Source organism: Hippocampus comes, unplaced genomic scaffold, assembly GCF_001891065.2.
Source record: "Hippocampus comes isolate QL1 unplaced genomic scaffold, H_comes_QL1_v1.1 scaffold339, whole genome shotgun sequence".
Classification (NCBI taxonomy): domain Eukaryota; kingdom Metazoa; phylum Chordata; class Actinopteri; order Syngnathiformes; family Syngnathidae; genus Hippocampus; species Hippocampus comes.
The window spans coordinates 59,947-83,971 of record NW_017806854.1 but is presented as its reverse complement, the minus strand read 5'-3'; the positions used below and the strand labels follow the sequence as shown (position 1 = coordinate 83,971).

The 24,025-nt window shown below is 45.6% G+C and overlaps 2 protein-coding genes and 1 long non-coding RNA gene across 5 annotated transcripts in view; 1 reads left to right on the top strand and 2 right to left on the bottom strand.

Annotated features, from left to right (window-relative positions):
• Positions 1 to 5,231: 5,231 nt before the first annotated feature.
• Positions 5,232 to 9,219, bottom strand: LOC109508137 (uncharacterized). Its single transcript, XR_002166599.1, has 2 exons — positions 9,161 to 9,219; positions 5,232 to 7,873 (listed from the first exon to the last, which is right to left on the bottom strand). It is a non-coding gene; the product is annotated as an uncharacterized LOC109508137 (long non-coding RNA).
• On the top strand, positions 9,167 to 17,530 carry znf395b (zinc finger protein 395b). Of its 3 annotated transcripts, none has more exons than XM_019857979.1 (10): positions 9,167 to 9,291; positions 11,772 to 11,953; positions 12,562 to 12,737; positions 12,819 to 12,931; positions 13,754 to 13,956; positions 14,259 to 14,359; positions 14,780 to 15,065; positions 15,184 to 15,279; positions 15,623 to 15,729; positions 16,526 to 17,530. In XM_019857979.1, exons 2-10 carry the CDS (start codon positions 11,828 to 11,830, stop codon positions 16,635 to 16,637), a joined length of 1,320 nt encoding a protein of 439 aa, XP_019713538.1. In that variant the 5' UTR covers positions 9,167 to 9,291; positions 11,772 to 11,827; the 3' UTR covers positions 16,638 to 17,530. The 3 variants fall into 3 exon arrangements, with proteins under 3 accessions (XP_019713538.1, XP_019713539.1, XP_019713537.1); XM_019857980.1 differs by having other exon boundaries at positions 9,168 to 9,291; positions 12,819 to 12,930; positions 13,771 to 13,956; positions 14,777 to 15,065; XM_019857978.1 differs by having other exon boundaries at positions 9,168 to 9,291; positions 14,777 to 15,065.
• Positions 17,531 to 17,606: 76 nt separating this feature from the next.
• pnocb (prepronociceptin b) overlaps positions 17,607 to 24,025 on the bottom strand; it is a 16,404-nt gene continuing 9,985 nt past the window's right edge. The window contains exons 2-3 of the mRNA XM_019857988.1: positions 23,001 to 23,253; positions 17,607 to 19,815 (exon numbers count right to left, since the gene is read on the bottom strand). Coding sequence (XP_019713547.1) covers positions 19,180 to 19,815; positions 23,001 to 23,138 — 774 coding nt within the window. The 5' untranslated portion in view covers positions 23,139 to 23,253 and the 3' untranslated portion in view covers positions 17,607 to 19,179. The remainder of the gene's footprint in view (positions 19,816 to 23,000; positions 23,254 to 24,025) is intronic.

Below are 24,025 nucleotides of genomic sequence, written 5' to 3'. Positions count from 1 at the left end.
GAAGCAGGCACGATTGGGGCTTTAAAAGTCTTTTAAGTATTAAAAATAATAATACAAAAAAGCCAAATGACATAACTTGGACCATGACAGTGACGTCTTTGCCAGTAGAGAAATGGCCCAGTTGTATGCACATATTTTGGAACACACCTATCTATGCATCCGTCTTTCCACACCTACCACTGCCAAACATACCAGTGACAGAGGCTCGGTCGGACTGAGGCAATGAAAATGCGCTCTTATCTGCCTCTTAGCGCATTCCTCGAGTTGTTTGTCATTCAAAAGAAGGAAATTGCTTTGGGACTAGAGAGATGGCGATCGTTTTAGTTGCATTCAGCGAAACGACTGCCACGTTCACAAGATCGCAAATATTTCACAACACCGAAGGAAGAGTCATTACGATCTATATCGAAGAATGAGCGATTCAACAAACTGGTTACAAAGACGATTGACCTTGGTGAGGATAGACTCAGCAGTCATTCTCAGGACAAAGATTTTATGTAGGAACTAAACAAACGTCGTACTACATTTTGGTCGCTAATTCTTTTGAGGCAAACCTCACACTAAATAGTACAACCAGGCAATTTTAAGCAGCCATTTAGCAAAGAAAGGTATCAAAGAAAACCATATTACACATAGTGGTGGTTTCTGGTTTGTGTCACCAAAACAAACAAACAAAAAAAAAAATCTTTGTTGACCCATTAACATGGAATCGTCAAAGAGAGCAAGCCATTTCCAACATTTTTAGACTATCCGACTAATAGTATTGATTTGTAAAAAAAAATGTGAAATTGACCAAATTTGGGTTTCTACCCCACAAAGAGCAGATATTTCTCCTAATTATATTTTTGCCGCTTCTTTTCAATAAACATTTGCAATCTATGTTTTGGCGGTCCAGCGCGCACAAATTCTATGGCACTGCAATGTCATAATGAAATCCCAAATTACCTCCCAATGGACATTAAGAGCAAAAAGAGAGGGTCAAAGGCATGAGTACAATTTCAAAGAGGCAGTGCCAAGTTTACGGTAATTATTGCAGTAGGGCACACGTGCCGAAGGGCCGGATCATTTTATGTGGCCCGCAAAAGCGAATCATGTGTACCAACTTCGATAATCCTTGCTAAAATCTGTCGCATCATGTGCAATTGTTATGTGCAATAAATAACATTGAGATTTGGCAATAACTTTGTTTCCCTGTTTATACTCATTTGAACAATAATTGCACGAGTGATTTCAAAATTAGTAATCCATCAATTTGTTGTGTACCAGTAATAATACGAGGAATCCTGATGAGTAAACATTTATTCGCTTTCACTGTCGTAACTCCAAAGTGGCCCGCAACTAAAATCAGTTTGACACCCCTGCTTAGGGGAACACATACAAAAAAAAAATGAAGGGTTGAGTAAAAGAACACATCAGGTATTTTTTCACAGATTCCGTGTAATTATAATGCAGTACAGTCAGTATTTCCAATTTATTTATTTATTTTTTTTAACTGGCCCTGTTACACGCATACACTCGAAATGACCCTCGGAGCAAGGCCTAACTTTGTTTGCTGCCATCTTCAGGGGCTCCGGCAACGCGTACAACGTGAACAACGGAGCCACGACGGTACGAACCCACTCGCTCTTCCTCCTCCTCTCACGTGTCACTCTGAATTCCATTCATGAATCGGCGCCCATTCGACGAGCAAGTTGTCACTCGGGAATCGCAACTGGCCAAATTTGCCACATGCGTTCAAGCGTGAAACTTTGTGCAAAGTGAGGCTTGAAATAACTTTTTTTTTTCCTTTGAGGGGCAATTTTGTTGAGCGGTTTAGTCATTTGAGAAGCACTTTTTTTTCAGGTTAATCTCAGGAGCAAGAGTTTTAGGAGCTTGTGTCAAAAGTCTTGTTCTATGCATCACCCGGCGCACTCATACAGTTATGGTCGCCAATAGTTTTTAGGTGGCATTGTTGATGAAAAAACGGACAACATGAAGTAGGACCGCTAGTTGTTTGTTTCACATCTTATGAAGTCATTTTTTTCTTCATACCGTATCCACGTCATGGACATGTTTACACTGTATTACGTGTTCATGTTTTTACATCTGTAAACGTTCATACTGCATTATACGTCGTAGTTGGCGGCCATTTTATTGGAAATGGTTACAACGAACTACCGTGATTAACGTACAGATTGGCAACGTCCCTCGAGGTACGTCGTGACGAGGTTCGACGCTAGTAAACAGGAAATACTTAAAGCCGAGGCGCCACACAATTTTTGCTCCGCGTAGCACGCTCGGGAGCGCAAAGGGACTTTCCGCGGTGAAATGAAAAGAGAGCACGCGCGGCGGCATTCATTGTTCTGATTCATTTCACACCCCCCAGAAAAAGCATCTGATAGACTTCACGCTGAGCAAACACACAGGGTGATATGCATTCCATTTGAACTTAGTGTGTCTTAGATCGGATCACTACCAGACCAGCTAGTTTCAAATAGGAGTTTGCTTCAGAAATCGACGTGAAGCACAGTCACAATACAGTTTTGGGACACCGGCACCAAATATGGATATTGTTGCTGTCCAATCGAAAAAAAAAAAAAAAAAAAGCAAACCTATGTGATCGCCCCCATGCGTGCCATGTCAACACCGATCAATGCAAAACAGGTTTGGGTGGTCTTTGTTTTGTTTTTTTTTCCCCCCTTGCTCCTGAGAAAAAAATGTGTGTTATTCTGACTTTTATGGTCAAATTCAGAGAGAACAATGTTGAGCTTGAGATCTTTTATTTTATGGCGTTTTGTTTGCTTTATATCCAAGACCGGCCGCTTTCCTTCAGTTGCGTACTGCGGAGATTGTGATCGTTGATATCATGACAAAAGTTTGAATTCCGCGTTCCACTTTGGAGCCGTATTTATGAGGAGGTAGAATCCGGTCGGATTCCAGACGGTACAACTTGATGGGTGTTTGACTTTTGAGGTTGGACTGCAATTAAAAGTAGACAAACAAAGCTGTCGCCAGTCAGGACAAGGTGGGGTCTCACGTGCATGCTAACCCGCAATAATTTCATTGTTCTTTATCTTTATGACAGGATGGCAGAGGTAAGTTATGTCATGCAATCCAACTTTTTCCTCAGTTAGGTCAACGAAACAGTTGTTTTTTTTTAACTTGCTCACATTCTCTTGCCAATTTCCAGACTCAAACTATCCAACATGGAGGAACCATAAAAACATGCCTCAAAATACTCTGCAACGATCGGCCAACGCAGCCCACTAAGCCCCCGCTTTGCAATGCTCCGCCATGTTGTTTAAAGCGGCACCGGTTTTTAAGGGACAGAGATGAGGACAAATTAACCGTGAACGTTCCTTAGAAATGAAATCCAGTTTTCCACTGTTGGCTCGGTCCCAAATGGACAAATGGACACAGGGAGGGGAGGCAGGTCACGGGTCGGCTTCAGCTTACTGTCAGGCCTTTCTCTTCATGGCACAAAACACTCTCAAATCGAATGTCGCATCAAATAATATCAAAACGCATCGTGGACAGACTTAGATCGTAACCTGACCCAAAGTAGGTCAATGTTCCTGATGTTGACTACTAAGTTGGTTATGAAAAAAAAAAACCTCACATTGAAACAACACTTTTGAATTTGTGCCGCATTATGAATTAGGAAAATAAAAATGCATCACAGAAAGAGCAGAAAGACATTTGAGTGAAGTGCAGTCACGCTTCATCAGTTTGCCAGTTGGCATGTCATTTTTAATTGAGACGTTGAGTCACCAAGTATCCTGACACCTTCCAAAGTCATCCACCTGCTTGTTCCTGAGGGTGAAATGGATTTTACAGTGACCAACCAAAACAAATATTCTTGAAACAAGATTAAAAGTAACATTTTCTAGCAGTGGTTAATCCACGAGATAATCTCGCAGGAAACTCATTTGTGGCCATTTATTTTTTGTCAGGAAGCTTTTTTGTTGTTGTTGTTTTTTTTTTTTTTTGTTTCCCATTTTCTGTACCTTTTATTATTATTTTCTTTTTGTGTGTGTGTGGAAAAACAACAACCAATTACTTGTGATGTGAGGAAACAAATCAAAAAGCGTTTCTAAAACGGTGCCTCAAATTTGATGACTAAAAAGATTTGCGCTATAGGGGATCTGGTCGGGCATTTAAAACAATCCTGCAAGTTTTTTTTTGTTCTAATGCGTTTGTTATTGTTCTGCTAACCATAGAGTAAGTTGTTTTTGGATATGTTATACATGTGTTCGTTTGTCTTCAGAAAGGGGGTCGTTTAAATCTTCGGTGCTGCTTTGCTTTCTTTTGATGCATACAGCTGTTTGCATTTGTATTCCTTTTTTGTTTTGTTTAATCTTTTATCAAATATTATAATAAATCCTAATTTGATATTCCTATGTGTCTGTTGATGAATATGACGACGTAATGGTGCTTATTTGATGCGTGTCTTTTTCAGGCTCAGAGAAGACGAGCACTCGAGAAAGTGTTGTCGATGGCCTCGTTTTAATTGGAAAAACTTGGGAGTGGCGACTTGCCTTGATGAGAATTCACGGCGAGGGTGGGGTTGCTATTCTTGCAATGCCACTTTTCATACCATGTGGGGTAGAACTACTACTCGGCTCGAGTGTCGAAATACAACACACCCAAGTGACAACAATCCTCCAGGCCATTGGTATGCGGAGCAATGCGGCAATGTTGTTTTCGGCCGCTGGAGGGCAGCAGAAACACGTATCGCAAAAAGATTGACGTGGCTAGACCGACACACGGGGCGTTTTTCTTGAGGGCCCCCACCAGTTTGTAGTGGAGCACATACTATGCGTCCCAGTTGGGAACACGCCAGCACCCTCAAGTCACTGCGTCACACGCAATTGTTATCATGAATGAACAACGAGGTGGAACAACTGGACACCATGATTAGTACCCCTTGGCTTCTGAAAACAAGTACCTACTCCAATGTAAGTAGCCACTCACCCCATTACAACCACTTTTTTCTTTTTATTATTATTATCTTTTTGGCATGGTCACAAAAATGCTGTATGGGTTGGAAAGTGTGGCGTAACACCTCATCCTTGTGGCATTTTTGACATAATATCAATTAAATACCGCGGAAATATTCAGGTCAAACGATTATTTTTGAGGCGGGGGTGGACCTGGATCTGGTTGACCTCAGAGATTTCAAAACAATACCACAGGAAATAATAGAAGTAGGAATAACATGCCGCTGTTTTGCATGACTTTTACGATCTGTCTTTTTTTTCCTGTTGCCGGTCGGTATGAAGTGCTGAATGGGTTGGGTTGTATCTGAGCCGTAACAGAGGCGGAGCGCCGTCTGCCATGCGTAAAAGGGAATGACGGAAAGGCGGAACTTGGGTGTGATTTTTGGCACTTGAGACGGTGTGTTTATAGCAATTGTCAAGGTCCAACAAATCTTCTCGACATTACTCTGACACTGACGTACGCCCGTATCCAATGATCTCATTGCGAGACCAAAAACAGTACCGTGTTCTGCTCTTTCTGGTCAGTAAACATACAGTCAGTGGCACAATCCGGGGCAGTCTTGGCGCCTGGGTTTAAGTTATCAGTGTATCAGTCCGAACAACTGCACACCCCCCCCCAAAAAAAAAAAAAGTTGCCTCTGGGTTTGAAGACCTACGAGCTGCTCAGCAAAGCAAAACTTTGTAAATCTTCTGGAGCTAGCGATAAGTTGATCCTACTAGAATCTTCTGATCCGTAGTTGGGTGTTATCCATTGCACCACTCACCTCACACATTTTTAATTACTTGTATTCAATTAGTAAGGTTTCTGGAGTGCCTGACCACCAATCAAGTGTAATTTTGAACTAATGTAGTCCCACATACTGTAAGACGGCCCCCAAACTGAGTTTTTCCTCCCTTGAAATCCACAGCAAGGCTGAGGGAAGGTCATCATGTGAACGCCAACAGGAGAGCAGATTAGCATTAGCTATAGGCCCTTCCAATCCTGATTTCTGCAACCCCTAAACCAGACAAGTCTGGGCCCACAAATATGCAAGTGCACAGAGGATCAACTCGATGTAGTTGAGCCCGCCCAGACTTTGGGCCAGCCGGGCGCACCTCTCGAGCCCGAGCCTTGAGTTCGGGCTCCATCACATGCACAGCCCAAAGAGACAACTTGGGTCCCCGCTTTGCATAAACCCACCGCCTGTAGCGAGGGCCAAGAAGGTGGAATGCATGATGATGACCTCGAAGGTCAATCCCGGCTACAGAAGCCGGCTCTCGGTACGTGAAAAGTCACATCTGTGGCAAGTTGAGAGGTTACGACACGATGTCGTCGAGCTCGCCTTGCCATGCGGCGTGCATGCTGGTTCCCATTCTGTTGAGAGGCGTTGGACTCGATTGTATCATTGAATTACCCGAGGTAAGAGGTGCAGCGCAGGTGTGTGCATACTTATTGCCCGTACATGTGTGTTCACCCTGGAAAACAAGAGTGTAGCCTGCTGTATCTTCAGGTGAGAAGACCGGACCTGATTGTTTTTTTTTTTCTGCTTATGTACCAAACAGCAGCTCAGACTATCCACCGGTTGTAGAGTCCTTAGAGGGAATGCTGAAAGGTGCTCCTCATGGGGGCCGCTGACTCTTTAATCTTTGGCGACGTAGCCAGTGTGCGGTGAAGAAGAGACTTGACTAAATGTCACTCTCGATTTGTTTACTGCGAAACGATGACGTGCACTGTATTACTCAGTGAATAACCACACCCACTCCCTCCGTGCTGAGTGATTAGCACGCTGCAAAGAATGACATGTCGCGCAGAAAATGAGTCTGCTTCGAGTGATTCATTGGCTGCAAAAGAGGGACATGTGTGTCACGCGGTCACAGAATTTGCCCTGGGTGATTCGAGACGGTTCGTACTTGTTGGAATCTGCTTTCGTCGGCATCTGCTCTCTGAGCTAAGGGCTCATGTTGAGTCAAGCCAGAAGAAAATAAACTCCTGCGTGGCCGTCGCCATTGGGTTGTGCGTCCCCATTATTTTGACAGACTACATATACGGTTGGAAGGAGAGGAGATGGGGATGAGAATAAATGGGAGTTTGTGGGGCAGGCCACAAGTGTGTGAGGCTCTGTTTTTATCCATCCATCCATTATCTGGACCGCTTATCCTCACGAGGGTCGTGGGCATGCCAGAGTCTATCCCAGCTGTCTTCGGGCAGCTGGCGGGGTACGCCCCGAACTGGGTGGCTGTTTTCAGTGGGTTTAAAATACATTTAAAATAATAATTACAAATGTTGAGAGGTATATTTGGATGAATAAATATTGTCTCTGCCCCCCCCCCCTTTACTCTGTGCCTCCATTGCAGGGGCCTCAAACTCATTTTTGCTGCGGAACAGATCCTTGACTCCTTATAAAAGGAACTCGGACTGTAATGACTGTGATTTGATTTGTAACATAACTGAGATATATTTTTCAAAAATAATTTCCAGTTGAATCCATATATAGCAACTTTTATTTGCATATACGTCGCCGTGTTTTCACACGTGCAATGTATTTGGGATGATGTTACTGAGGATATGTTTCAGCTAGAGGGGGGGATCCCATTCTGCAGTCTCTCTGGTGAGGTCTTTAAAGTGTTCTGGAGAGGAAGGTCTGTCGCCAAGTTGTACCTCCGATGCAATGGACTAGCTGTACACCACTTGCAGCAGGGTTCTAGAAGGTGCACGTGTTTGCCCAACCAGTCTAGACGCTTTGTAGATTTGGAGAAGGACTTCCAGTGTCCGTGGGCTGAAATCCAGAAAAGCTTCCCTTTATCACGGATTTTGTGGTGTTGAGGCCTTGAGGGGATCAGGGTTGGTGGCCTCTGTATTGTTTCTCTGCTCTGCGGTTTAGTTGGTTTCGTCAAGTCGCAATCTTCACCTCTCGCTGAAACGGTTTGCACCCGCATAGGAAGCGTTTTAAAATGAAAACGATGGCCTCTAACAAATGCTATCTATGCTGTTGACATGAAATCATCTTGATAACAACATTGTCAAACAAGTCCAATGTTAGTGGGTGTCATTATAGTGCCACTGAACCAAAGGAACTGCGTCTGGTGTAGGGATGAGATTGGGACTAGGATTGGTTTCCTCTCCTTCTTTGTGAGTGCAGTGCTCAGACCAGAAAATCTCTGCTGACTGCATGTCTGGCAGAGAGGGTGCAGACAGTCGACACTAATCTGCTCGCTTGCGCTCGTGCGCTCTCTCTCTCTCTCTCTCTCTCTCTCTCTCTCTATCTCTCTCTCTCTCTTTCTGTCTCTCTCTCTTTCTGTCTCTCTCTCTCTCTCTCACACACACACTCAGGTCAGTCGCATTTGATCTCCCTGTGGGCAACTCATCATGCTTTATGGGGTGAAGAATAAAATAGGAGACAAAATCCTCTATGCTCATTGACTGTATATGTAATTGTATCCACATATTTGGCCATCCAATCTGAAATCTTTTTCGATGAGCATTGATCTTCAGAACACAAATAATCAATTCTCAGTGGCTGACATGCTACTTTGTTCACTGACCACAACATACAGAGTTCCATACAATTGGTTGGCAAGCCGTCCAGAGTGTACCTTGACTCTCAGGCAAAGTCAGCCGCCCCCTGAGTTGGCTAAAAACCTCTGGATTTTGCTGCTTAACTCATATTCCACAAAGGCAGTGTTAATCAAATTGCTGTGTTAAGTGGCGGTGCGTAGAAGACATTCCTGTCAAGACAATTTTGGGGTTGACATCCCCTTTAACTCTGTAGAACTTTTTCATTTCACTTTTTTTCCAATTCAAGAAATGTAAAAAGTGTGATTACTTGTAGCATTCAACTTTTATTCCATTTTTTAATTGAATGTATTTGATTGATAAAATATGCAAGGACCAAAACGGAAAAAACAAACAAACGTGCATCTGACTGCAAATGGCCTCCTGGCCAGACTGTGGAATCATCCACTTGAGTCTACTACTACTTAACTGTCGCCGACACTTACTACTACGACTTCGACTATTAATAACAATAATAATAATAATCTGTACTCTTTGAGTGGTTCGTGGGTCCTGAATCCAAAGCATGTCGGATCAGCAATGATTCCGAGCTAAGCCCTCACGGCCGTACTTCGTATGTTGCTATGAGGTCTGCGTGGCCAGCTGTCAGCCCGGCATTGCTCCAGCAAACAGACACACGTAGACTCACGTAGCACAGACCAACCCCCTTCTTCCTTTCCTTCCCCCGGCACTCTGCTCTGACGGCCGGTGAGCGGCGGGATCGGCAACGGCCGCCGCCACAGCGACAAAGGGGACAATTCGACCGTCTCGAATCGACGAGTAAGTGCAAGAATGTTCGTTTTTCCGCCGCGCAAGATTGATTGAACACGGTGCATGCAAATACAGTATTGTTTTGCTCGAGCTGCGTGGCTGAAGGGGAGGGGGTGGGGTTGCGTGGCCGGCTGGAGACCAGTGATGTCGTGCAACTTTGCCCACGCAAATGCGAAATATTGTATTTTGTCATCCATTAGGCGTCGACTCATGAAAACAACCAGTGTAAACAAGGGGTTGGGGGGGAGGGCGCATGTATTTGAACTTGCGTTCGACATTAAGATTCCAATTTTCTCGCAACTGCGTCGAATTTGCCGCAGAATGCCAACAAACGTGCACGCTGTGTGATAAGAACGTTAGTGCATTCGTTTTGAACTATTCTCTTCAATTTTGAATTCCAGTCGCATTTCATCAGCCTAACGGGGCTTTGGCTGATGACGTTATTTTTTTCACCCCGTTCTAGTCACAATATTGACACGCGCGCGCTTGCTTCGCTGTTTTTATCGACGTGTGATTTGCCACGCTGGTGATCTGACGTATATTTTATGCGAATTAGCGTGAAAAGACGGTTATTTTCGGCACAATCCCAACGTCCAGCACAGCGCCTCCCGGCGAAACTCGTGTCGAAACACGTTGTCAGAAAGGGGGTGTGTGCCCAGAAATGAAGGACTAGCCAATCGGTGGAGGCGCCCGCCCATGTTTATAACGCTTGTTTATTTCGCATACTCGAATGTGATTGGTCGAACGCCCTGGCACTCTCGGCCATTACGCCGCATTCAGGGGCACACAGGGAGGTGGGAAATTTGATTGAAAGCCAAATGGCTTCATTAGTTGAGCCAACGACAAGAGTAGTGTCTCCCAAATGCTATTTCGCCGAGTTCGAATCAAAATTCAGCACTCTACTGTGACCGAATTAAACATTTTCTCATATGATTCCTTTGAGACCAGTTGCTTGCAATGCAAAATGTAACCGTGCAGTATACCAAATGCAGATTGCAGCCACTTTATCGCATCTCATGTTGAGTTCAGCTCAAAAAGAACGCCCGTAGAAAATAGCTTAAACTTGGTCAGAAATAAATAAAAAATAATGTCGTTTATTCTTGATCACCGCAACAGCAAATCTGTGTAGGGATGAAGTATGTTCCATGAAAAAAACAAACATTAAAGTTAAGGACTGGAGAAAGATGTACTTTGTAAATACAGCCAGACCTTTGAATAGCGCTTTGTCGATGCTGCCGACTCTTGGGTTGCCTAACGTAGTCGTTTGCACTTCCATTTCACCCTTGCTTCTGACAGGTCATAATGAATCATAAGATGACATCTAGCCAACATGTTGTCTGTCACGTAGTTGGAGAGAACAACTCAAAGCTGTTACATTTGGCCATGATATCTGAATATTGGTTGTCTTCAGATTCCTGCAACAAAGTTCAAATTGTGATGGAATGACTGCTTTGGGGAATCCCGCAAGACCTGACGCAGCCAATCGTTTAGGTCAATAACCTTCAGCAGACCAAACTTAATACAGTATTTATTAGCTCATTCCAATAAAATCCTATTCATCGCAGAGATTTTTTTTTGTGGGAGAGGGAGGCCTGTGTTTCCACGAATGTTCTATTACAGAATGTTACATAAACTCAGTGAAAAGGAGCGCACCATAAATCTTCCACATGAATTTCTCATTATTTGTCACTTTACTGCCTTTCGTTCCTTGAGGCAGAACTTGTGAGCAGACACGCCGAGATGTCATCGTGCTGTCATCAGACTTGTCCAAGTGTGAACTTTAGAACTTAATCACAAACATGTCGTTTGCAACTGAAGATCAGTTAAAAGTCAAGGGTGAACGTAGAATGACTTTGGGGAAGCAGAAACCATTTAAGATGACTTGGGAGTTGCATTGTGGGGAATTTAAGCGTGCCCACACCCCCGCTCACACAGAAAAACCTCTGAGGTCCAACAAGATCCGTTCCTGGATGCTGGACACCTACTGAATCGTGAAATATTTCACAACATACACCACATTTACCCATAGCAATAATATAAAGTTACTGAAGCCATTTCAAGTTTAACTGTGGCCATGATAAAATCTTTTATAAGTAACCAAGACAATGTTTTGAGTAACATTTTAGCATTCGGTGCGCGCGCGCACACACAAAATAGTTATCCGCTCAGGATATTAATTAATATACAGTAATCAAAAAGCGGACCAGCGCGGTAGTTACCATGCAGCGTGAGGGGGCGGGGGTTGGCGATGCACGTGGCTTTGTTTAATGATTTACGCGTCTCACTTTGTAGTGTACATTCCGTTCTTCTTTTAATATTGATGTGAGGTTATTGTTGCATCAGCCGTTTGTCGTAATCAGCAACCTCGAAAGAGAATCATTTTTAGTCTGTTGATTCATGAAGGTAATTTCCATGCCTTGTATTGCATGTTTGTAAATATTTTGCTTGCTTCATATGTCATCTGCTTTCTGTGGTTGTGTCACCCACAGGGCGTTTGGACATTGCGCTTGACTGCTGAGTCCCCACACTGCACAGCAGCAGCACCATGGCAGCTACGAGATCCAAGGACAGAGTTGAGTCCGAGCCAGGCGGACTGGCAGCGGGACTGCAGGCACGCGTCTCGTACACGCGTGACGTCGACGATCCTGACACGCAGCACAACAACAATGCGGTGAGAAGACAGATTGAGATCAGTTTCCCCATGATTCGAATGAACATTTGGAGCTCAATTGGAGTTATGTTTTTCTTCGAGCTCTTTTGTGGTATTGGGGAGCGTTTCACTGTACTTTTGAGAAGCAGAAAAAAAACAGGTCTACGTAGGTCTTGCATTGGATTAAATTAGACGGCGCACGTGCTTATACGGTAATCATTTTCTTTATTTATTGCCTTCACGTCCTGCTGCTAGTTATAACTCCTCTAGTGGAGAAAGGAAGCGACGCCACACTAATGGAATCATCCTTTCTTGGTCCTCTGTTGCTGCCTAGTCAGAGGTTGGCGCTCGCCGCCTTTTGGTACCGCCCCCATTGTAAGCCATATTGTCCGCAGGCAGGACACCACAGATGGGCAGGAAATATCTTCTCGACGGCGTTCTTTGCGGCCGTAGCAAAACTCCCCAATTCTGAGGTTTACGTCATCAGCTTAACTGAAAGAACCGGTGCAAGGCCCCGGCCCGCAGGAGAGTTGAACGATGGCGCTGGCATATAAGTGTCGTTTTTGAAGCGACTCAACACTGACAGAACGGCTCATTTGCAATGTTTCATCTTTGAACCTCCCATGAAGATCTACGCGGAGAACTGCATCCGAGATCCGTTTGCGGACAGAAATGTTCACAAGAACAACACGGTCTACCCGCAAAATGAGCTGGAGCGAGGCTGGCGCATCGGGCCCGCTCCCCTGCAAACAAGGGCCCCTGCAACGGACCCACTCGTGGTATCAGCTAGAGAGCCGGCATACAGGTGAGAGATCTGTCGCACTGTGAGAATTAGTGAGAGTGGGCCCGAAGAGTCCGACTGCAACCTTAGCTCTCTTGTCTCCAGTTTCCGTAGCCCGGAGTCAGTGGAGATGGATGAGATCATGGCGGCCATGGTGCTCACCAGTCTGTCTTGTAACCCCGTGGTCCAGAGTCCACCGCAGACAGAAACCGGAACAGGTCTGTCTCCCTTCAATTTGGGAGTTGAACAATTCCATCCATCCGTCCATTTTTGATCGCTCTTGTTCTCAGGGGTGAGCTGGAGTCAATCACAACAATTAGTTTCAACTGACAGGCGGAGGACACCCCGGACTGGTCCGACAATCAGTTGCAGAACACATAGAGACAAATGACCGTTTCGCACACGTGGACAATTTAGAGTCTTCGATCAACTAGCATGTATGTTTCTGAAAGCAAGTCGGAAGTCCCTCGAGAAAACCCACGCAAGCGTATAGAACGCGCAAAGTGGAAATTGTCATGACGTTACATTCAATAGCTGACATTAAAAATTCTGGAGTGGAACAATAGCTAATTTGCATAGCTCGATAAAGTTCCAGCGTCTAACGAACTCACTCTGCGCAGGGTTATTACCCTATTTGAATGAAATTGCTTTAGTGTGCGTTTATCTTCCCTTTTTCAAATATTTAAACAAAGTAAAAATAGATGTTGGCGAAGTGGCAAATCAAATATAAATAATGAAGGAACCGAGGTTTGGAACAAAGGGAAGAAAATATGATGGTAAATCTGTTTGGAGAAAGAGAAGAACATCACAACCTTGGCACCCGTGCGGGACACCTGCTGTTCTCTGTAGGATGGGCAGAGTAGAAAGCAAGAGAGCATTTCCACAAGCGCGCTCTCGAAATTTAACGGTGAATTTGAATAACCACCCCTTTTTATAGTTTCTTCTGGATTCCAATTCGGACTTGCCCGTATATTTTACTAGCCCATAACTTGTGTTCAGTGTGGTGCCAAAAGCTAAACGGCGATTCTTTCCTCTTGTAGTTGGCCCCTCATCGTCCGCCGACATGGAGTGCGGCGGCGGCGAGCTCTCCGACAGCGGCAGCAGCGGCTACTGGAGCTGGGATCACGGCAACGTCAGCCCGGCCCCCTCGCCGTCCGTCCCGGAGATGGATAGCAGCCCCGATGAAGGCCTGAACATGGAGCTGGAGCAGGGGGACGGCGGGCTTCATGCCAAAAAGCCAAAGGTACGCACTTGTGCCCCACTGACATTGATTTTTTTCCCCCCAGCGTTTCCCATTATCTATATCAGGGGTCACCAACGTGGTGCCTGGGAGATGAAAATGTATAACAGCAACATCATCCATCCGTCCGTCCGTCCGTATGGACACATCTGAGGGAAATTCAGTTGAATATCATTGAAGTTCAACATAGATTGAGATAAATAAATTGGTCGCGCGTTGAATTTTAATCATCCAGTGTCGTCACAATTGCGCCCGAGACGCTATCCTGCGCCTTCGCTGAGCATTTTCCACGCTGTCTGTCACAGAGCTCTTTCAAAGGCTTGTACAAGTGTCTGTGGCCCAGTTGTGGCAAGGTGCTCACATCTTCCGTCGGAATAAAAAGACACATCCGAGTGCTGCATTTGGGGTGAGTTTGTCTCTTTTCCAGTTCAAAGCGTTTTGTATCGAAATTGGTGACAACCGTTGTTTCCCCGTTTAGGATGAAGAGATATTGCGTGTTGTTTTTGCTCTATGACGGATTTGTAGGAACAACGATGTAAGAATGCAGTACATTGTACTTTTTTTTTTTTTCTTTTAAGTCACTTTCCATTTTCGTTCTGTGGGAACCTCACCATTGTGGGCCGCTGCAGACAGTTGAGCTCAGATTATTTCTGAGCTGGAAAACAGCATTAAAAAAACAGGAGGGGATAAAAATTTGAACTGGTGGAGGACTTAGGAATTCAACGTGAGGAAAGTTTTGGAGATTTGATATCTGGGCCACAACGTCTTTTTTTTTTTTTTTTTGTGGCTAACGGCGACTTTTTTTTTTTCTTCCACTCGACAGCAGTGGGTCAGATCAGTCACAGAGAGAAGAGGACTTCTATTTCATGAAGATATCCTGTGAGGCCACAGACACCAGCGCCGCACTCGTTCCCGCCCAGCAGGCTTTGGGCCAAGCGTCGGCTCTCGGCTGGGCCTCGTGCAGCTCGCCAACCGGTTTGGCTGTTCAGATCCCGCCCGCGCACAGGCCAAGGTCCAACTCGAGCTCCGGCCTGGGCGCAAGCAGGCCCACTCCGCTCAGTCAGTCAGCCCCCAGCAGTTTCTGGCAGATCCACACAGAGCATCTCTATCAGGTCAGTTTGGAGAACCGACATTGAGCTTTCAGCCATGAACAGTCTGCAAACAACAACCATGATGCGGCCATTCCATCTCAATGACTTGAATGACCTTAATGTGGTGTCTTCTTTGCAGGCCTGTAACCCCGCCCAGGCACCTTCAGTCCCCCGAAGTCCAGCGTGCCACACTTTGACCACGCCCGCCGCGGCCCCTGGCCACAATAACACTCAGGTGGGTCTCGGCAGCCCGGATCTGCCCGTCTGTCGTTCGGTCATCCAGTTGTGCAGCCGAAAACGGTTTGCCAGTTGAATGTTGCTTGATGGAGTTGATATTGTCCGGGTTGTGTTCCGTTTGTGACCAACAGGTGGCATGGGGAGGGCTTCTCCTCCAGCGTCGTTTCTCATGTTGGTTTCTTGTTACGCAGTTTGTGCCGTAAACATTATACGCGAGAGCAGTGGAAAAGAATAAAGGGGATGTTGTTTGCTTCGAGGCCTTTGTTATTGGGTTAAGAGAATGGATCTTTTCATCCGCGCGCTGAAAAAGGGTCTTGCCCGCGGTCCTCCGTCTCCTCTAGATGGTGAAACCTCGCTGCCGCTCTGTCAGCGTCGGGGAGCAATGGCTGCAACAGAACAGGCTCCAGACAATGAGCGCGTCACCCTCGCGCACTCACTGCTCCTTCAGGTGAGACGCCGCAAACGTCCGTCAGCGTCTGCCGCCGCTCCATCGACGCATCCCGCCTGTCATTAAAATTTTCAACGGCGCCGAAGCGCGCGCTGTCCAAACACCTCTCACGCCAAATGACAACATAAGCCGTGCAGAGTCTGCCGAAAAGTCAATAGCCATTTTCGTTTCGGTCGCCGCAAGATATATATTTGGCTTTGGCAGTTGATGAGATTGGCTATCACAACGGCGGAGGAACAATGAATCAGACGTTTGAGAAATGTTGTCCAAACCGCAAAGGCCCTTCAGCACACTTCACTTGGCTCGACAAATTGTCATGTTTCATGACACAAGGTGCGTCTGCAATATATTTGGAACTGAGCAAATCTAGACTCTGTCCTGTTATGAACCATTCAAACCGTAAAAGTTGAAGCCACGCCACTTAAATTGATAGTCAGTATCCATTTCTAAAGTCGTGAAGGAGAAAAAGTGAAAAGCTTTACATTAAGAAACGCTTCCCGTGCTCTGTTGCCGGGTAAATAAACCTGCTTCTATATGTTATCAATAAACTATGCTAATCCTGATTGGAGCCGAGACTGCTTGCAAATGATTACTTTAGTCAACACACCCCGCCCCCCCTTGAATTGATTCTTCTGAAATGCTTTGACCTTAATGCGATCATCTGCGAAATAGCAACCACGACTCGGTGCGTCACTGTTGGTTTCTGATTGGATCTTTCATTTTCAAACTACTTTTCATTCTATTAGACACGCGCGGAGATCGATACACATATATGAGTGTCCCGTTTCATTGACAGGAAAGGTCGCGGGGAGGCCAAGAAATGTCGCAAGGTCTACGGAGTGGAGCGAAAGGACCAGTGGTGCACTGCCTGCCGCTGGAAAAAAGCCTGCCAGCGCTTCCCCGACTAAACAGCACAATGGATGGATGCATGGATGGATGGATGGATGGATGAGTGGATCGATGATAAAACTCAATTTTATCATAAGAGGATATCGTGTATAGAGCAGCCATTGAGAAAATGTTGGTTACTTTCCTTTTTTTTTTTAATCTTTTTTTTTTTTTTTTTTATACATATAATGTCTTTCATAAGCCGCCTCCAGACAATTTGTGATGAGAATTCCAGAAATCACTATGGGAAAATCCAGGCTAGGAGCTGTTTAGGAAAAGGCAAACAAAAAGCGCTTTGACAATGGCTGCATCCGTTCTTCATCTCTTTGGGGTCGCATTTCAGGATTCCGATTCCTCCGGCCATTTATGAATTGTCTTTTTATTGTTCCCGTGGGAAATGAAGGTTTGTGTATGTTTTTACCTGTCGGTCTGCCACGGTGCGAACTGTTGACTGACGTTGATCACGTGACGTACTCGGCCTACAATACTCTCCAAAGGTCATGGAACTGCAGCCCTTGTGACCCTGTCGTACAGTATTAGACGGCTTAGATTGCTTGTTTGTTTAATCCAATCCTCTTCCAGTGGTTTCCGATGTCTAGTATCTTGTGCGCTTTGAGCTACGGTACGTACGAGTGTTTTGTACCTTTTTTAAATGTCTCGTTAAGCCTAAATTTGTTGCAATTTTTTTTTTTCCCTCCCATGTTTACGGCACTTTGGTGGAATATAAAATCACAGGAATAAGCTACGGTAAATTTGGTTTCATTTAACCAGATTGATTCCATAAAAACGGATTCTCTTCCTGCCCATGTTGGCAAACAACCAATGTTGGTGGTTGTTTGGAGTGTTTACGGCAATAAGAGTTTGCAAAAGCAATAACAAAAAAAAAAAAAAAAAAAAGGAAATGCAGTATATTGTCACACAAAAAAATTCAATAAAAGCACTCATAATTTGAGACATCGTTTTCTCTTCTGCATGACAGTCCACAAAACAAATAGCAAACTATTTTATTCTCGATTTTTTTTTCTATACACATTTTATGACGTCTTACAACAATGATTTAATGTTAAAAATTCTTAAAATTTACATTGTATCCACAAATGTCATTTTGAGATGCGGGTGTAGAGAAGCATGCACACATGCAGGTGCAACGTTTCTCAAACACGCTCCACACACACACAGGCACACACTCACGCGCACGCGCACACAAATACACACACTGTACAGACGTCATTACATCTCAAAATACACGATTAAGATGTTAAACAATGGCTGTGAAGGAAAATAAATGTTTGTTTTTTTTTTTTGGTACAATAATGACCGTGGCTGACATGCACTGTTAATTCCTCCCCTTTGCTCTTTAACAATACATTAGAATGGCGTCATTTAAAACTCCTTTGCCTTTGCACGGTGTGCCACACACCCAATGATAGGCCCAGGCCATTTCCAGCTCCATTGACCTCAGTACAAATGAGGCTCTCCTTACTTGGGCATTCCACACAACAATAAATTGGGCTTCCTTTTTTTGTGTGTGTGTCTGTGTGTGTGTGTGTGTGTGTGAAAGGGAGCAGTGTGGGTGTTTTGCAATTACGACAGTCGGGCCAAATCTGCAAACTTTTGTTATAATTAATATATTTTTTTCTTTCCGAGCGAATTCAATAGCTGAAAACCCTAGCAGGTCATTTGGTAAAACTTTCTGAGGCGGAAGGAAAAGTTCCAGGAGATAACTATGTAATTTGCGCCTAATTACACAGACAAGAGAGTTCCGAGCCAATGGTTTGTTGTTCTTTGTAATCTCGTCGTGATTGCAGTACCGAAGAAAAACATCCACATGATTGCATGCGGTTCATAGCATGCATCCTTTTCAGCCACTAGAGGGCAGTGTTATTTCACCTGTAAATCATGCCTTGGACCATAAAGCGGCATTTTTTGGGGGGGGGGGGTCTGAATTTGAAATGAGATGCAGTGGATGGTTTAAAAACAAACAACCCTATTTGATTCGTTGCCTTTAACTAAAAGTGACGATTCAATATTGTGGTTTCATTGGTCCAAACTGGCGCACTGAGGGCAATTTTAAGTACAACTAAAAAAAAAAAAAAAAGAATGGTTGGAGACTGTGAATTGCAGACCGCACCACTTGTCTGAGTTTGGGAATTGCGAGACGTACACCAGAATGTCAAACTTCCAAGTCTAGACATTTCAATCGATTCAACACAACTAATGAGAGCGAGCCGGGCTGTCGGGGTTCCCAAAATCGAGTGCAAATGACTTTTAAGTACCATTCATGAGAGCCCAGTCAAACGTCACACCTTGTTTTTCTGTTTTTCCAATCTCATTTGGCCTGTCTTGCTGGTTGCACCGACACACAAAAATCTATTCAATTGCACTTCTCTAAATTCTTTTATTTCACAGGACGGCATGATAAATATTGATCACGGTCAAAGCATTCCTCGTAAGTTTTACTGGTTGGACACAAAGAGCCGACGACGATGGTGGAAGTCACAGTTCAGACTGTTGAAAAGATGAGTGGTTGAGGTATGCGTAGCAGGATTTTGGGCAACGTGTTTACAGTTTGTTTTGCCTCCAGGCTCTTGTTACCGGGGAGAAGTTGAAGCGGCCGCTGCGGCTGCTCCTCATGCCGAGGTACTGCCTGAGCAGCTGGTTGACCCGTTTCTGACTGTTCCATTTTCGGGCAGATTTGCGGACGCCAATGAAGCCTCCGTAGCGCTTCTGGAGGTGTCTCGCGGGGGAGCCAATCAACTTCCTGTAACCGTGGCGCCCCCGCTGAAAGCCGCCGAAGCGTTTCGATAAGCTAACGGCCTCCGAGCTTTCATCCCGCTCGCTGACGTTCCCGCCTTCCCTCTGCTCGCTGTCTCCGTCGTTCAGATGGAGAGCCAGGCTCTGCACGTCCTCCCCCGCCTCCGAGGATTCCAGCAGCGATGAATCGTAATGGACGCGGCGCTGCTCAAAGGGGGCCTCGACCAGGTCCTCGTCCTCCTCTTGGTAAGGTTGTGCGGCCGCTGATTGCAGTTCACCATCAGAGGTCAGATCCAGGGAGGTCATCTGCAGCTCTCCCGCCGTGCTTTTCAGAAGGCCGCCTTCCTCGGCAAGCGGAGGATAGATGGCGAGCTTCAGGGCGTGCTCACACAACTCCCAGGTGCGCGAGGAGGAGATCTGACCCTTGCACTCTAAAATGCACATCTGGAGGCAGAAGGAAGCTGGCATGTAAATGCACGTACTTGACATGTAGGTGGGTAAAACGGTGCGCATCATCCATTCATCCATCACTTTTCCTTAGCATCTCATTCGGGTCACGCGCACCAATGTAACACTTGCAAAATGCTAGACAATTACAAGAAATGATCTCTTGTCAAATTTCGTTGGACACAAATCGATCGTTTTGCTGTATGTGTGGCAACGGTACCATAGCAACAGCCGGGACGCGGATCTTTTTGGGGTTAGCATTAGCATCCGTGCTAACATAACTCGTCAGGTAAATGAACGGGTGAAGTTCCACATTGTTTGTACAGCACTTTTATTTATTGTCAGTTAGAAGGTGGTTAAAAATAAAAAGTGCATCTGGAAATTCAGCGCCATTCATAAAGCGATTCATCACTCACGTTGTAAAACTTCACCAAGTGAATGCTTCCCTGTATCCCGAGCTGAGAGAGACTTGGTCTGGGTGGCCGACTTGTCAGGAAATTAATGGGGCTCTCCCTCATGCGGCGTTCGCAGCACAGGAAAAGTCACGAACTAATAGAACACGTCCATCATGCTATAAATGCGACATCTACATCGGCATAATGATTGACAGAAGCAAATTAACAAAAACAGCAATTATTTTGACGTCGTGTTTTTTTTCAGACAGGCTCTTCAACCTGAAGAAATATTTGAGGAATGATATATATATGATGTTTTCAAAAAGTTTTTGAGAGACCTTTGTGCACTTTTAATGGCCTCTATGACAGGATCGTAATCTGCATGCCTCAAATCTCTCCGTTGATTTAAGAGACAAGGATGGGCACGATATGGTCAAACTCTAGAGTAAGATCTTGACTGATGCCGTTACCCGGGCGTCATTTCTTTTCACGTCGATGCGATAGTGCCCGTACATCTTCCTGAAATGTGTGCAGCGCATCTTTCCCTCCGACAGCCCCCTGACTTGAAATGTTCAGTTTGACGCGAGAAGCAAAGCCCATTTACTTATCACATCTCGCTTAAATGAGATGAATTGTTATCGGAAACCTGCAGACATCAAAGGGGATGGGCGCGGAGGGAGTTCTGCTGTGACTCTATCAACAGAAGTTAATTATCCGTCCTAAATGAAATGAGCGCGCCAGGGGAGTCTCTGCGTCAGATCAATGAAACAATCGAAAGGAGTTTATGACTGAGAGGCCACGTGTGTACGGGTCATATTTTCATCACCTTGTGAGGACCAGAGGACACAAACAGCAGCAACAATAAGAGGGTCTAAGAATCCTTCACTATTTGATTTTAAAAGTGTGCTTTGCTCTCTATCGGTGACCATTTTCATTTTCCGCACTCATGGTATGATCCTGGCATTGCTTAACTTCCTCTCTGTATTTACGTTACGCCCTAAAATGTTCATTTCGTGGTAGTGCACGGCCAATGGCAAGTGCCGCATCCAATATAATGATGAGCGCTGATGATAGTGGCTTCTCCTTGCCAGAGCAGAGCTCAGAGTGGAAACAAGTGCGTACCCATAAAAACCCTGAAAAGGATTTTTCACTCCTGGAGGTTCGATCCTCCTCCACTCGAGTCTGCATGCTGGCCACATCACAAATCACAGATACTCCCATCAGCCGCTAGACACGTTCGCCGTGCAAGTCAGTATGTCTGCCATATTGGAACCTGATGGTGTTAGCTAGCGCTACAATTTGTGACTCTGCATTTTCGGCGCGTTTGTAGGCGCAGAAGCGTAGGCGCATTTTTCACCGGCGAATACGTTGAAACGTTCACTTGCACATTTGGTCGAAAAGGATTTGATCCTGACTGTTTACTCCGTTTTGCACTCCTTGCGGCAGCTCCAAGGGTGTCTTGTGGAAAGATCATCTTCGGCATTAAAAAGACAAAGCGCGTCCTAGTGAGCGCGCAGCTCTCTTAGAGGCTTTCCAACGATGTGCCATTAGAGCGTCATTACGTTTCGTTATTATCGTCGTGCGTGGCTGATTGAGAGGATCACATCACCGCGGCCTCACATTGTGACGTGCCGGGCGCATTTTCAACATCCACGAGGCCACCGAATATGGTGCAATAAAAGCTTAAAAATACATAACGGCACTACACGGGGGAAGAAATCAATAATGGTCTCATGAACCCGCTGTGAATTATAACAAATCCTTTCTGGAGTCCAGAGTCACGCTGAGAGTGTATTTTGGCACAGCTGCGCCTCACGCAGACTGAATGCAATTCCACCCTGAACTCACCCAGGAGTAGCCCTGCCCACGATCTCATTTCCAAACAGCCGAGAGAAGGGAGGGAGCGAGAGAGAAACGCCGCCGAGTGAAAAACAGCCGGCGGGCAACCTTGAATTGTGGTTGGATGGCTAATTTAGCCAATAATGATGCCGAGGAAGACAGCTGGGACCTTTATGGAAGACGTAATAGAACGATGTAATTGACTGCTGCTTAGACTCATCGGGCCGGGCTTACACCGCTGACTGACACATTTTATCAGCTCTGCATTGTGTTCGTCGCCTTCGCATCGAGCCAAAGATGGAAATCCCCCTGAGCCTTTCATTGTTCCCCACTCCAGGCCGGCGGGCACCTTTGCGATATCAGGATACACAGATTCACGGGAGCATATGCTCCATTAACGAATTGTCCACCCACGTCACGGTACCTACTCGGATCCGCTCGCATTGGTGCGGAGCAGTCGCCGTCCACGGCAAATCTGTACTGCTCCAGTAGTCGAGTGGAATCGCAAATTGCGACGTGTAAAAGTCTATAAAGACGAATGTGGCGTTATCAGCTCTGCATTGTGTTCGTCGCCTTCGCATCGAGCCAAAGATGGAAATCCCCCTGAGCCTTTCATTGTTCCCCACTCCAGGCCGGCGGGCACCTTTGCGATATCAGGATACACAGATTCACGGGAGCATATGCTCCATTAACTAATTGTCCACCCACGTCACGGTACCTACTTGGCTCTAATCGGATCCGCTCGCATTGGTGCGGAGCAGTCGCCGTCCAGGGCAAATCCGTACTGCTCCAGTAGTCGAGTGGAATTACAAATTGTGACGTGTAAAAGTCTAAAGACGAGTTTTGCCTTTTTTCATTTCAGGTAAGTGGTAGCCAACCAAATATATCTTGAGCCCTATTGCTTGGGGGAAAAAAAGCTGAAACACAAACACACACGCAGCCACATACCATCGTGTCAAAGGCTTGATGCAGTTGCTGCTTCTGTAGGACAAGGCCGCAGGCCAGGCACTCCCCCTGGCAGTCGCTGCGTCCAGGGGTGAAGAAACACGGAAGCAGAACCAGCAGGCACCACAGAGGGATCTTCATGGCTCCGCACACCCGGACAGGCAGGAAAAAAAAAAACGGGAGCCCGACGAGCAGGGGTGCCAAGAGAAGACGGAGCAATCACAGCTGGATAAGGGTCAAGTACGGGAAGTCCAGCCTGGGGGGGGGTTAAGAAGGCGGTTACACAGGATTGCATCAGGGCCAGTTTCAAGGAATTATTCGCTTATTTTGATGTATTTCTTTATTTGTTAAGGGCCAAGCGTCGCTGGCGGGAGATTGTCCAGCCACCACCAGGAATTGGATCGTGTTGGTGTGATGAATGGTGAGTGCAACCGGATGCAATGATTGAAACAAAATTGCAACATGATTCAAAGTCATACAAGAATTCTTGAAGTGGGTTTGTGCAACACAAAAAAAAAAAAAAAACGGCCAAACATAAAAACAGCAACTCAACAAACTGGGTAACTCCGTAGTCAAGGTGTCGTCGTTTTTCGAGAACTTTTGTGATATCGTCAAGAAATTTGAGGACAACCTATAGGCGGGGGCGATTCCGCCAAAGATGTCTGTCAGTCCTAAAATGATGGTGATGAACTGTCATTTAGCGCCGACGGCAACCGGGTTAAACTCAAGATAATGGACGATGCCGATGAGGACGTGATTCCATTTCTCCATTATCATGTTTGTCTCCACAGATGGGAGAAATCACATGGTTCATCGTGCCTCGGAGTGAGGCAGGCGGCGTCCGTTCTGAAACGCGAACTCCCACACGAGGAACCAAAATGGCTCCTTGATGACTTCTAAAAAGGTGCACTGCTGAAAATTTGAAAGGATGGTAACACGGCTTCTCGATGCAATGCCAGCTCTCCAGGACCCCATCCATCATGTGGGCGGCCCCCCCCCCTCCATATTCCCAAATATAACAGGTTACG

What these genes read in the sequence shown, in the direction of transcription:
- znf395b (XM_019857978.1), top strand. Translation starts at nt 11,828, where the DNA reads ATGGCAGCTACGAGATCCAAGGACAGAGTTGAGTCCGAGCCAGGCGGA. An exon ending in CGCAGCACAACAACAATGCG is followed by an intron (nt 11,954 to 12,561) that starts GTGAGAAGACAG and finishes CCTCCCATGAAG; the next exon opens with ATCTACGCGGAGAACTGCAT. An exon ending in CGCACTCACTGCTCCTTCAG is followed by an intron (nt 15,730 to 16,525) that starts GTGAGACGCCGC and finishes TTTCATTGACAG; the next exon opens with GAAAGGTCGCGGGGAGGCCA.